Source organism: Heteronotia binoei, chromosome 17 (assembly GCF_032191835.1).
Source record: "Heteronotia binoei isolate CCM8104 ecotype False Entrance Well chromosome 17, APGP_CSIRO_Hbin_v1, whole genome shotgun sequence".
Lineage (NCBI taxonomy): Eukaryota > Metazoa > Chordata > Lepidosauria > Squamata > Gekkonidae > Heteronotia > Heteronotia binoei.
The window spans coordinates 55,343,751-55,357,302 of NC_083239.1; the positions used below are offsets into that span (position 1 = coordinate 55,343,751).

Consider the following 13,552-nt stretch of genomic DNA (forward strand, 5'->3'; position numbering starts at 1 on the left):
GGATCAGGCCAATGGCCCATCCAGTCCAACACTCTGCGTCACAGAAGAACATAAGAGAAGCCATGTTGGATCAGGCCAATGGCCCATCCAGTCCAACACTCTGCGTCACAGAAGAACATAAGAGAAGCCATGTTGGATCAGGCCAATGGCCCCTCCAGTCCAACACTCTGCGTCACAGAAGAACATAAGAGAAGCCATGTTGGATCAGGCCAATGGCCCATCCAGTCCAACACTCTGCGTCACAGAAGAACATAAGAGAAGCCATGTTGGATCAGGCCAGTGGCCCCTCCAGTCCAACACTCTGTGTCACAGAAGAACATAAGAGAAGCCATGTTGGATCAGGCCAGTGGCCCCTCCAGTCCAACACTCTGTGTCACAGAAGAACATAAGAGAAGCGCTGTTGGATCAGGCCACTGGCCCCTCCAGCCCAACACTCTGCGTCACAGAAGAACATAAGAGAAGCCATGTTGGATCAGGCCAGTGGCCCCTCCAGTCCAACACTCTGTGTCACAGAAGAACATAAGAGAAGCGCTGTTGGATCAGGCCACTGGCCCCTCCAGCCCAACACTCTGCGTCACAGAAGAACATAAGAGAAGCCATGTTGGATCAGGCCACTGGCCCCTCCAGCCCAACACTCTGCGTCACAGAAGAACATAAGAGAAGCCATGTTGGATCAGGCCAATGGCCCATCCAGTCCAACACTCTGCGTCACAGAAGAACATAAGAGAAGCCATGTTGGATCAGGCCAATGGCCCCTCCAGTCCAACACTCTGCGTCACACAGTGGCCAAAAAAGCCTGGACAGAGTCTGGGGAGGACGGTGACGTCAGTGGAACCTGGTGCCACAGAGACCACCTTCCAAAGCTGCCATTTTCTGCAGGGGAGCCTATTTCTGTAGCGTGGAGGTGATTCATCTCCAGGCCCCACCTGGAGGTTGGCACGCCCCTTTCCCTTTCGCCTCCTGCCCTCATTTCAAATCTCCTGAGGCACAACGCCCGTCACCAACCGCCTCAACGGCTGCGAGCGAAAAGGACCGTTGGGACAAGATGCTGTCATGGAACGGAGGGGACGAACGGCGCGGGTCGCTCCAACTTCCGTCTTGCCCTTCTAGGCGCCACCTTCTCTATGGCGGAAGCTCCCCCTCGAGGGCGCATTCCCAGGAGGGCGCGTTGGGCACGCGGTGACGTCGCGGGCGTTAGCGTGCTGACGTCGGAGGCGTCCGCGAGGATGGTGGCCGGCGCCTTCCCGCTGGCCAAGCTGATGTACTTGGGCGTCCGGCAGCTCTCGAAGCCCCTGGCCGCGCGCATCAAGGCCGGGGCGCGCGCCAGCCCCTTCTTCCGGCAGTACATCTGCGGGCCTCCCGCCCAGGGTGAGTCGAGGAGGAAGAAAGCCGGACGCCGGAAGGCTCCGCGAGTGTGGGCCAATGGGAGCGCGAGGGGGGCGGGCCACAACAGAGAGGCGACCAATAGGAGCGCGGCGAGTGAGGATGGACCTGTGAGGGGAAAGGGAGAGGTGACATTGCGAGGTGACACGTGGTCTGGTTGGGGGCGGGGCTAGGGGTATGAATGGAGGGGTGTGGGAAGCGCTCATTGGCGCCTCCGTGTGTCAGGGCAGTCTACCTGTGGCTTCCCCGCTGTTGGAGCAGCTGTACGAAAAAGAAGAATCCTATAACAGCAGAACGCAGTAGAATCCATGCCCAAAAAGAAACTGGCAAAAAACTTTCAAATTTCAATAATATTTTAAGATTAAAAACAATCAAATACAAACTTAAAGGCAAACAACAACTTTACTAAAAGTGTGTAGATAAACAGTCAGGGGGGGTAATCAGATTCCAGACGAAGCAGTTCAAGAGTCTTTAACTCATATCCATTTAAAGTTCCAAGTAGGTAAGTATCATATTCCGCTGAAAAGTCCATAAGGATACATTGAGATACACTGCAGCACAAAAGCAGTGGCAAAGAAAGTGCAAGGTGGATTCCCAAATTAAGGTCTCTGAGCCCAAATAGACCACTGTACACTGGAAGGACAGCCCCCAGACTGGAATGACGGTCTCTAGCAATAGAACCTGTGCCCTGGGACTAGAATGACCAGGTCACCGAGCTGAAAGACAGCCCCTGAGACTGGAACGGCAGCCCCCAGACCAGAATGATAATCCTTGGGAGTAGCAGAAGCAGTCTGGGAATGGAATGATAGGCCCCTGAGCGGAGCAACACTCCCTGGGAGTAGCAGAAATGGAAACAATCAGATATATAGGTTGGTTCAGACTCTTACTTTGAGTAAAAAGCACCTTTTGTCTCTCCCAGTGCCGCAGCATCTCAACCCCTTAGCATTCCAGCTTCCCTTATAGTCTCTGAAAGTACGACCTTGACAGCTCCGGCGTACAAAAGATCTCCGGGTGAGAAATGATACTTGTAAGTTTCACGGACTCAAGAAGTGTGATTAAACTGTCAGCTGCCTCTACAAGCACTGAAGCATTGTTACAATTCTGAACCAACATGGAAGTACTTATGTCGGGGAACGTCTTGACAGGCAGCAGATCTGGCCTCTGGAACCGGAAGGGTGACAAGGGCACAGTTTACACTTGACAACAGAGGAGGTGGCTGACATCAACCTCTTGAAGAGCTGACGGGCAGGATACTCATTGACGTGGAGTTGATTTGGGGATAACTACACACTTTCCAGGAATATTAATTAAAATATAAGGTGTTTCATTCCACTCTACGATTTGTGACTCCAGTTCCAGAGCACTGATTCCGCTCCCGGGAGCTGTCATTCCACTCTGGGGCTGTCATAAGAACATAAGAGAAGCCATGCTGGATCAGGCCAGTGGCCCATCCAGTCCAACACTCTGTGGCACACAGTGGCCAAAAAAACTAGGTGCCATCAGGAGGTCCATCAGTGGGGCCAGAACTCCAGAAGCCCTCCCACTGTGCTCCCCCCAAGCACCAGGAAAACAAAGCATCACTGCCCCAGACAGAGAGTTCCAACAATACACTGTTGGACCTCAGCTCATTTCAGTCCAAGAGCACTGGTTCTCTTCCTAGGGACCTTCATGCCATTCTGCACCCTGTCATTCCAGGCCCAGGGCACAGCTTCTATTGCTTGGGACTGTCATTCCACACTGGGGGCTGTCATTCCACTCTGCAACCTATCATTCCAGTCCAAATTCTATTCCCAGAGGCTGTCATTCCAGTCCCAGAATGTTTCTGCTTCCCCCAAGGGCTGTCATTCCACTCTGGGGACTGTCATAACAGTCCAAGAGCACTGGTTCTCTTCCTAGGGACTGTCACTCCCCTCTGCACCCTGTCATTCCACTAGCAGAGCACTGATTCTATTGCCAGGCCTGGCGATTCCACTCCAAGGGCCTTGGAAGACAATTGGGATTTCAAGGCTCCCTTATCTCCAGTGGGCCTTCTAGCCTCTCCCACTGTTTCCAGTGGGCAGTCCTGTCATTAATTTTAGTACAGCACCTTTTTCTCTGTGAGCTTAGATGGTGCTTTGATATTCTGAGGCACGATCTCACGGCAAGGTTGACATTTGTATGGTGCTTTAAGTTTTCAAATCACACCGTCTGTTATTATAACCCATAAAAATAGCTGTATAATGTAGGCTGATGTGTGTGTCGAGGTGGGGGTGTGACTGAGAGGCAGTGGGTTGCCCTGGGCAACAAGAAAAAGAGGTTTCTGTGTGATGTAAGAGAAATAAGAGGAGTGATGTAAGAGAAAGGGAGTGAAGTGCTCAAGAAATAGCGACTCATTTTATTCGAGTCCTTGTGAGCAGCTGCTTAATACTTGCTCAGCTCAGGAAAACCTAAATGATTTTTTCCAAATCTTTGCGAATGAGTTAGTATGACAACCATGCGAAGGGACAGTCTTTTAAGGGGGGGCAAGGGGGCTACGTCCCTGCGCGCCCCTCCACAGTGCATACGAATAAATATTAACAGCAGGGGAAGCAGCAACGGCTGCCGGCCTTCGCCGTCTTTCCATGAAAACCTCCGACAGGAGCGGGACACCTTGAGGGTGGAACTTGAAGAGGCCCACCGCAAATTTTCTGCCGAGATCCGGGAGCTCCGCGAGATGGCCAAGCGCGACCAGCAACTTCTGGCCGACAAGCTGCGCTCCAAATGGGAGCTGCAGCAGGTGCAGGAGCTCCAGAAGCTGCGAGAAGAGACCAAAAGGCAGCGAGAGGCCGAGATCCGGCAGCTTCTGCGCTGGAAAGAAGCCGAGCTGCACGAGTCGCAAGAGTTCCTGCGGAAGCAGCGCGACACCGCCTTGCAGCAGGCCCGAACTCTGCAGCAGGAGCTGGCCAAACAACTCACCGCGCACGGCAGCGGCAGCCGTGGCGCTGAGTGCCACGCCAGGCTCAAAGTCGTGGGGAAGCTCCGGTGTGAGATCGATGGCCGCGAGACCGCCCAGATCCGCGAGCTGGAGGCTGAGCTCAAGCTAGAAAGGCAGCTGTTTTTGAAGTATATTTTAGAGGTTTCCGACGGGGAACCTGTGCTTGCTGGCTCCTGGAGCAGTTGCACGCAGGCCTCCTCTCCCCGGGAAGGCAAAGTCAACAGTCGGGGGGCTGCTGGCGAAAGTGGTCCTCAGGAAGGCTGGGCCCAGCCAGGCAGGGTGTCCACTGACCAGCCGATGAAGGACAACGCAAGCCTTTTGAACGCCCTGAAGGCTCTGGAGAAAAAGTGCCGCCATCTTAAAGAAGAGACTGCACTGTTGAGGGAAAACGGCTGCCCAGACAGGCAAGGCAGTCAGGGGGCTGCTGGCGAAAGTCCCCCTCAGGAAGGTGGAGGGTCAGGCGACCGGCTGAAGAAGGAGAATGCCAGCCTTTTGAACGCCCTGGAGGCTCTGCAGGAGAAGTGTCGTTGCCTTGAAGAAGAGAACACGCTGCTGAAGGGAAACAGCTGCCCCCACGTGCAAGGCAGAGTCAAAATACTGAAGCAGAAAAGCGCTCAGCTGGCCGACATCGCCAAGAAACTCTCGGAGTTTGACCTCTGTGGTCTGCAGGGGGAGGACCAGCAAGCAGAAGCCTTGCAGAGGGAAATGCTTCGATTACAAAGAAAGGCACCACTCAAGTCCCGGAGGACTTCTCTTCTGACCTCCGTTGTGGATGCCGATGGTTCTCCTCCATCAGCTATCGTACAGGAAGCACTGTCAACCACCCACGGGGGTTTAAAGGCCTCTTCTTTAGCAAAGAAGAAACCCAGAACTCCGACCGTATCGAAGAAGGATGAAGAGTCTCAAGAGCTGACCTTCGACGATGAGACTCAGGGCTATAAAAACAGCAGTTTAAGAAGAGATTCGAAGAATCATTTGCAGGTTTCAGAACAGCAGCTGGTTGGAAAACAGAAGCAGTGCAAAAGCCGCTGCGAGAAAGACGCAAAAGAAGCACTGCAGCAAGTTCCAACAGAAGTAGCGAGGGAACATCGCAAAGACAGGCAGTGCGCTGAAACGGAAGTTAAAGAGTTACAACATCTGTATCCCAGTCGTGCAGACTGGGCTAATCAGGATCCTTTCAGGCTTCGTGTCTTTTTAGCACGAAACAGCTACAATCCTTTCAGCGGTCCTAATAAGAATCCGGAAGCAGAACTTCCTCTAACAGCTGGAGAATATGTTTACATTTGGGGAGAAATGGACGAGGACGGTTTCTACGAAGGCGAGCTGATGGATGGCAGGCGAGGGTTCGTACCCTCAAACTTAGTGGAGGAAGTTGCTGGGAACGATCTAATAAGTTTTATCCCTTCAGAGCAAAGTGACGTTTTCTGGGGTTCGTTCCATGAACCTTGTTTCCCCTGCCAAAGCTCCGGTCAAGAAAAAAGCTGCTGCCCGTCCGACGGACCTGGAGCAACATCACGTGAAATCCGGGCTGCGGCACCTGATGCCCAAAATCTGAGTCTCCTGACCCTTCGGGACATCACTGCCACGTCCGCACAAATCACCTGGTTTCCAAGCAACGATAACTATAGTCACCTGGTGTACCTTAACAAGAAGAGATACGACGAGACCAAAGCGGGGATCTGCTGTTATACTTTCCGAAACCTCAAGCCCTGCGCCAACTACGGTGTCAAAGTGGAACCCCTCGCGCTTTCTGAAGCCGTGGGATGTTCTCAGAGGGGGCTGTCCCAGAAAGCGACAGAAATGACATTTACTACTCTGTCGGCTGGACCGCCTCACGCTCCCCTCGACGTCCGGGTCGACGCCAGTTCTTCTGCAGACATTCTGGTTATTAGCTGGATGCCAGAAACCATTCACCCGGAAGGATCATCCAATGGGGTCAAGGTGACGGGATATGCTGTTTATATCAGCGGGCGGAAAGTGACGGAAATATTCTCACCCACAGCGGGGAGCGTCTCATTAGAAGTTTCCCGAATAAATGCATTCCAGGCGCCTCAGTCGGTTACTGTGAGGACAATCTCTCCCTTTGGGGAATCGGCGGATTCTGTCCCAGCTCTGATCCCATCAGACCTAAAGAAAGATACTAGCACTATATTGCCCCGGATGGGTGACTCTGTCACGGCTTTCCAAGAATCCTTCCAAACGGAGGGCGGGCCAGTTCCTGCAACGGAACACGCTGACCAGAAAAGGTCAGAAGCGTCTTTGACTCAAAGTAGGATACTGAAGAGCAAACCAGACAACAGAAAGGCATCTGCGATGGATGCAGACGATTCATCTTCTCAAAGCTCCCTTGAGAACGGCGATGCAAGTAGCTTGAGCCCTGAGCCCGGTCTTTCTCCTCTAGAGTTCGAACGGAGGAAGGACGCAGATGTCGGCACCCGTAACGTCGGCTTCCAGGATCTGTTCTCTGAGAAGGACCAAGACAAACAAATTAAACAGTTGTGGAAAGAGTTCTCTAAATTATCTGTGTCTCAAGTTGACGGCCAAGAAGACAAGGCATTCAGACGATGGCAGTTTTGTGCCGGTGACCACAACCCTCATTTCAGCCTCTCAGATATTGAGGAAGAGGCTCGATAGGGCACATCTGATGCCTGAAAGCACGAGCTCAAGCTACAATAGAAGAGATTTTCCTTCCTTCCTTCCTTCCTTCCTTCCTTCCTTCCTTCCTTCCTTCCTTCCTTCCTTCCTTCCTTCCTTCCTTCCTTCCTTCCTTCCTTCCTTCCTTCCTTCCTTCCTTCCTTCCTTCCTTCCTTCCTCCCTCCCTCCCTCTCTCCCTCCCTCCCTTCCTTCCTCCCTCCCCGATTTGGCTTCTGAAAAGATATCAACGTGTAGAAGCCGAATCTATTCAACTTCTATATGGTGATATCTTTTCTGAAGCCGAATCAGATCGAAGAATCTGACTCAGCTTCTGGAGAGCGTAAATAATTCCACAGAGACATTATATAGGCTCATCCGAGCCAAATGCACCTCCCTCTCTTCCTCTCTCTCTCCCTCCCTCCCTTCCTCTCTTCTCTCTCCCTCTCTCCTTCCCTCCCTCTCTTCCACCCTCTCTCCCTTCCTCTCCCTTCCTCTCTTCTCTCTCCCTCCCTCCTTCTCTCCCCTCCCTCCCTCTCACCCTTTCTCTCTCTCCCTCTCTCCTTCCCTCCTTCTCTTCCACCCTCTCTCCCTTCCTCTCCCTTCCTCTCTTCTCTCTCCCTCCCTCTCTCCCTCCCTCCTTCTCTCCCCTCCCTCCCTCTCACCCTTCCTCTCTCTCCCTCTCTCCTTCCCTCCTTCTCTTCCACCCTCTCTCCCTCCCTCCCTCTCTCTCTCCCCTCCCTCCCTCCTTCTCTCCCTCCCTCTCTCTCTTCCTTCCTCTCTCCCCCCTCCCCCCTCCCATCTATTTGCTTTCTTTCCACCTTTCTTCCTTCCCAATAGGCAGGAATTCTGTTGTCCAGTTGATTCAAGGACTTAAAGTAAATTTAGAAGAAGTACTTGAGAAGATGAACTAGAGAGTAGAAAAACAGGAACAGTTAGAATCTGGACATGAGAAGATGCCACGATAGACCTTACCTTTTTGGGTGAAACTTACTTGGAAAACGTGAGGAGAGACTTTCCCTTTCTGGGAGAAACCTACTTGATGGACCTTTGTCTCCCAAAGAAGTTGCAACAGCAAACCACTTGTCATCTCTTCCTTCGAAACCCCCACACAGCCACCATGAATTAGCTGTGGCTTCCTGGCTCTTATCACCACCAAAAACGTAACTGTCGTATTAAAAATCCATGTCCTCCAGCACTTCTCCTTCCTCTTGCGTGAGCAGCTACGTTGAAGCCTTCCTGGTTTCAGACCTTTGAATGAAGGTTCTGCCTGCAGGGGCAAACTGGGGATGGTAGCAGAGGCTGCTGTATTCAGACATCACAGCAAACTAGAGTTTGCTTGGAGGTTTTGAAGCAGAGGCTAGATGGCCATCTGACCACAATGCTAATTCTGTGAATTGAGCAGACCATGAGAGGGAGGGCTGTATCAGGGCTTCGTTCTCGTGGCCCTTTCTGACACACCCAGGGAGATGCTGATGGCCACTTTGGAGTCAGGCAGCTATTTTTCTCTAGACCAGTTTGGCCAGGGATCCTAGAGGTTTGAGGGTTTTTTGCCATCTTCTGGGCTTGGAGGAGCAGGGCTCACTGGGGATGTGTGCCGGGTAGGGGGAGAGGTATTTGTGAATTTCCTGCATTGTACAGGGGGTCGGACTTGGATGTCTCTGGAGGTCTCTTCCAAACTCTATGATTCTAATCCTGCAAGCATTGCAAATAACATGCCCAGCAACTGAACTTATTGTTAGTTCGTGGTGCTCTTTTCCCCTCTCTTTGTGTGTAACATGCTGCCAACTCGCAGCTAACTGATAAGAGACAAACAGATAGGGTTGCCAATCCCCAGGTGGGGGCAGGGTTCCCCCAGTTTGGAGGCCCTCCTCCCACTTCAGGGTCATCAGAATGTAGGGACAGGGGTGGGGAATGTCTGATGGGCACTTCATTATTCCCTATGGAGACCGATTCCCATAGGCCAGGGTATCATGGAGAACTGATCCGTGGCTATCTGGGGTGCTGGAGGGCTGTTTTTTTGAGGTAGAAGCACCAGATTTTCAGCATGGCATCCAGCACCTCTCCTCAAAACACCCTTCACATTTCAAAAGGATCGGACCAGGGGGTCCAATTCTATGAGCCCCCAAAGAAGGTGCCCCTATCCTTCATTGTTTCTAATGGAGGGAAGGCATCTAAAAGGTGTGCAGTCCCTTGAAATGAGATGGCCAGAACTCCCTTTGGAGTTCAGTCACACTTGTCACAACCTTGTTCCTGGCTCCACCCCCGAAGTCTCCTGGCTCCATCCCCAAAGTCTCCTGGCTCCACCCCCAAAGTCCCCAGATATTTCTTGGACTTGGCAACCCTACAAGCAGAGGTGCTCTGCCTTTGAGTGCCTCTGCGTAGCAACCCTGGACTTCGTTGGCAGTCTCCCTTCCAAGTGCCGACCAGGGCCGACTAAGGTTGCCAAGTCCAATTCAAGAAATCTCTGGGGACTTTGGGGGGCGGAGCCAGGAGACTTTGGGGGCAGAGCCAGGAGGTATTGGGGGGCGGAGCCAGGAGCAAGGGTGTGACAAGCATCGTTGAAGGGAGTGAGTGCTGGCCATCCCATTGAAAGGGACCACACGCCTTTTTCAATTCCTTCCTCCTGTACGAAATAATGAAGGATAGGGGCACCTTCTTTGGGGGCTCATAGAACTGGACCCCCTGGTCCAATCGTTTTGAAACTTGGGGGGTACTTTGGGGAGAGGCACTAGATGCTATACAGAAAATTTGGTGCCTCTATCTCAAAAAACAGGCCCCCCAGATACCTCCAGATCAATTCCCCATTATACCTTATTAGAATCGATCTCCACCTAGGGAATAAGGAAGTGCCCAGCAGACATTTCACTTCCCCCCAATTTCTGGCGACTCCGAAGTGAGGGATTGGCCTCTCTACTCACAAGTTGCTGCCAACTTCTTCCAATTAACACAGACCCCCAATCCCAAGAGGAAGCACTTCTCAGAGTAAAACAGAGCACTTCTACGACTCTCAGGGGCTGTCATTGTACTCTGGGTCCTGCCGTCTCTATCCTAAAACACTTCCAGAGCTGTTGTTCCAGTTGGAGGATTCTCATTCCAGTCCCAGAGCACTAATTCTGTTTCTGGAGATTGCTGTTGCGCCCCCCGGGGGGGGGGCAGGCGGGCTGTGATTCCAGTCCCAGAGGCGTCGACCAGGAGCCAAGGACCTTCACTGGAAATCCATTCTGCATTTTCCGTGCAGCTTTTTTTAGTATTGTAATGCATTTCGCTGGAGCCCATCCAAGTCAGTTGGCATTCCTGGCTTCCGTTATCTCTAATGGGCCTTGGAGCTAGGGTTGCCAGTCCCCAGGTGGGGGCAGAGGATCCCCTGGTTTGGAGACCCTCCCCCCGCTTCAGGGTCGTCAGAAAGCAGGGGGAGGGGAGGGAAATGTCTACTGGGAACTCTTGTTATTCCCTATGGAGATTTATTCCCATAGAAAATCATGGAGAATTGATCTGTGGGTATCTGGGGCTCTGGGGGTGGGCTGTTTTTGGGGGTAGAGGCACCAAATTTTCAGTATAGCATCTAGTGCCTCTCCCCAAAATACCCCCCAAGTTTCAAAAAGATTGGACCAGGGGGTCCAATTCTATGAGCCCCAAAAGAAGGTGTCCCTATCCTTCACTATTTCCTATGGAAGGAAGGAATTGAAAAGGTGTGCCGTCCCTTTAAATGTGAGGGCCAGAACTCCCTTTGGAGTTCAATTATGCTTGTCGCAGCCTTGATCTTGGCTCCACCCCCAATGTCTCCTGGCTTCACCCCCAAAGTCTCCTGGCTCCACCCCCAAAGTCCCCAGATATTTCTTGAATTGGACTTGGCAACCTTACTTGAAGCCTCTCCCATTGTTTGCAGTGGGCAACGCTGTCATTCCTTTTAGGACAGCCCTGTTGGAGGCAGAATTTCTGTCGTCTGGAGATGAGTTGTAATTCTGGGAGGTCTCCAGGCCCCACCTGGAGACTGGCAACCCTAGGCTGCTGTGGTTTGTGTGATGATAGGGAGACTATTGTTGCTCAACCCTCCCACCCCCAATGTGGGGTCTAGAGGCTGGCTTATAGTACACACCAGGGTTGGCCAAACTTGCTTAATGTAAGAGCTACATAGAAAGAACATCAGACGTTTGAGATCTGCAAAACGGGAAGAAGGAAGGAAGGAAATGGAGGGGGAAAGAAAGCAACTTTAACTTTTAATGCATTCTCCAAGCCACCAGCTGGCTTGACAGAGTGATTTAAAGAGAGAAATGCCTTCTCCAAGCTGGCCAACAGGGTGGTGGGGGCTTTGAGAGCCGCACGATATGTGTGAAAGAGCCACATGTGGCTTCCGAGCCACAGTTTGGCCACCCTGGCATAGTCTAGTTTTTTCTTAAAGGTCCAGGAAAAGGTGCAGTGGAGACTCACGAATCAATATTTTTTCTTGGAACACCTGTGTTCCCCTTCCCCCCAGAGGGATTGGGCCTAGCCAACTGAGAGCCAGTTTGGTGGTGTGGTGAAGTGCGCGGACTCTTATCTGGGAGAACCGGGTTTGATTCCCCACTTCTCCACTTGCACCTGTTGGAATGGCCTTGGGTCAGCCATAGTTATCACAGAGAGCCGTCTCAGCCCCACCCACCTCACGGGGTGTCTGCTGTGGGGGGAGAAGATCTAGGAGATTGTAAGCTGCTCTGAGTCTCTGATTCAGAGAGAAGGGCGGGGTATAAATCTGCAGTTCTTCTTCTTCTCTGGAGCCCAGAGCTTGTGTGGAAAGAGCAGATGGGGAGGGGTGTGTGATTGCAACATCCAGTTGACAGTTGAACCATCTGGTTTCTGTTGCCTTCAAAAATGCCCAGAGCAAAGGCGAGTTCTCTTTCCTCTTGTGACCAGGTATGTAGCAGGTCACATACTATCCCCAGCTCCTTCAACCTTTCCTCATAGGACTTGGTCTCCAGACCCCTCACTATCTTTGTCGCCCTCCTCTGGACCAGTTCCAGCTTGTCTAGATCCTTCTTAAAATGTGGTGCCCAAAACTGAACACAAGACTCCAGGTGAGGTCTTACCAGAGCAGAGTAAAGTGATACCATCACATCACGTGATCTGGACACTACATTTCTGTTGATACAGCCCAAAATTGCATTTGCCTTTTTAGCCACTGCATCACACTGTTGACTCATGTTCAGCGTATGGTCTACTAAGACCCCTAGATCCTTTTCGCCCAGACTACTGCTAAGATAAGTCTCCCCCATCCTATAACCATGCATTGGATTTTTCCTACCTAAATGCAGAACTTTACATTTATCCCTGTTAAAACTTCTTCTAACTGAGCTAACCGGCAGCTTAGAGAATGAATTTAAAGTTAAAGTTGCTTTCTTTCCACCTCTCCCTCCCCCATCTGTTTTCTTTCTTTCCACCATTCTTTCCTTCCTTCCTGCTCTCAACCATCTGAAATTCATGTGCTGCGGCTCTCAAAACGTCTGATGTTCGTTCCACGTGGCTCTTACCTTAAGCAAGTTTGGCCACCCCTGCTCTGGGTTGCTTCTGCATGGAGCAGGGGGTTAGACTAGATGGCCTCTATGATCCCCAGCCCCTTCCTCACCTCTCCCTCTCTCCCCGCAGTCTATCACTGGATCGAGATGCGCACCAAGATGCGGATCATGGGCTTCCGCGGCGCCGCCATCAAGCCGCTGAACGAGGAGGCGGCCGCCGAGCTGGGCGCAGAACTGCTGGGGGAGGGCATCATCTTCGGGGTGGGGGGCCTGTGCATCTTCTTGGAGTACGCCCGTCAGAGCGCCAACTCCAAGAAGAAAGAGGATGAGCTGAACAGCACCCTCCTGGGCCTGCAGGAGCAGCTGGCGGAGCTGACCTTGACTGTGGAAACCCTGGACACGCAATTGCGCGAGGTCAACCGGGCGCTCGTGGCCGTCTCGGCCTCCCCCAAGAAATGACTGGCCCCCCTGGGGAAGACGACACTTCCTGGAACTGCCGTCTCAGGCGTGACGGAGGAGAGTCTCGCCCCGCGTGGATCATTAACGGGATGCGGTGGGGTGTCGGCCTCGTTATACGCAGCAGGTTTGCGGGGGCGTCGTCGTGCTTCGCTCCCACCCCCGCCGCTGGATTACCTGACCTCTGACTGCCGTGCAAATAAGGAATCATTAAAAAGTGATTGTTCAGGCGGCTGGTCCTGGAAAGAGCTCTCAGTGTGGCTGGAGCCTTTTGTTCTGGGGGAGGGGGAAGGCCTGGGAGAGAACCGGGCACCGCGGGCACGACTGCCCTCCCCCCGCCAAAAAATAAAAAGGCTTGCAAATGTAGGCACTTAAATATGAAGGGGTGTGGGAGCAGTTCTAGCACTTGGACGTGGCAGCTGGCTGGTGCCCCTGTATGGATTTTGGATTAAGGGAGGCTTGAGATGTTTTCCTTCCAGCCTGCCTCTCTGGGTCAGCCCTCCCCGAGCACAGAAAGAGAGGCGCTGAGTTATCAGCCTCTCCTGCTGCAGTGTTTTTTTGCAGGGGAGGTCAGCAAAGCCTCTTGTTATCTTGACTTGAGGGACAGCAGGATGGTATAGTCCAGTTTTGTTAGGTC

At 52.4% G+C, this 13,552-nt stretch overlaps 1 protein-coding gene across 1 annotated transcript; it reads left to right on the forward strand.

Moving 5' to 3' along the window:
• Positions 1-1,129: 1,129 nt before the first annotated feature.
• Positions 1,130-13,165, forward strand: OPA3 (outer mitochondrial membrane lipid metabolism regulator OPA3). The gene is made up of 2 exons (XM_060258174.1): positions 1,130-1,368; positions 12,590-13,165. The coding sequence occupies exons 1-2, from the start codon at positions 1,227-1,229 to the stop codon at positions 12,916-12,918; spliced, it is 471 nt and encodes a 156-aa protein (XP_060114157.1). The 5' UTR covers positions 1,130-1,226; the 3' UTR covers positions 12,919-13,165.
• The last annotated feature ends 387 nt before the right edge of the window (positions 13,166-13,552 follow it).

What these genes read in the sequence shown, in the direction of transcription:
- OPA3 (XM_060258174.1), top strand. Translation starts at nt 1,227, where the DNA reads ATGGTGGCCGGCGCCTTCCCGCTGGCCAAGCTGATGTACTTGGGCGTC. An exon ending in CTGCGGGCCTCCCGCCCAGG is followed by an intron (nt 1,369 to 12,589) that starts GTGAGTCGAGGA and finishes CTCTCCCCGCAG; the next exon opens with TCTATCACTGGATCGAGATG.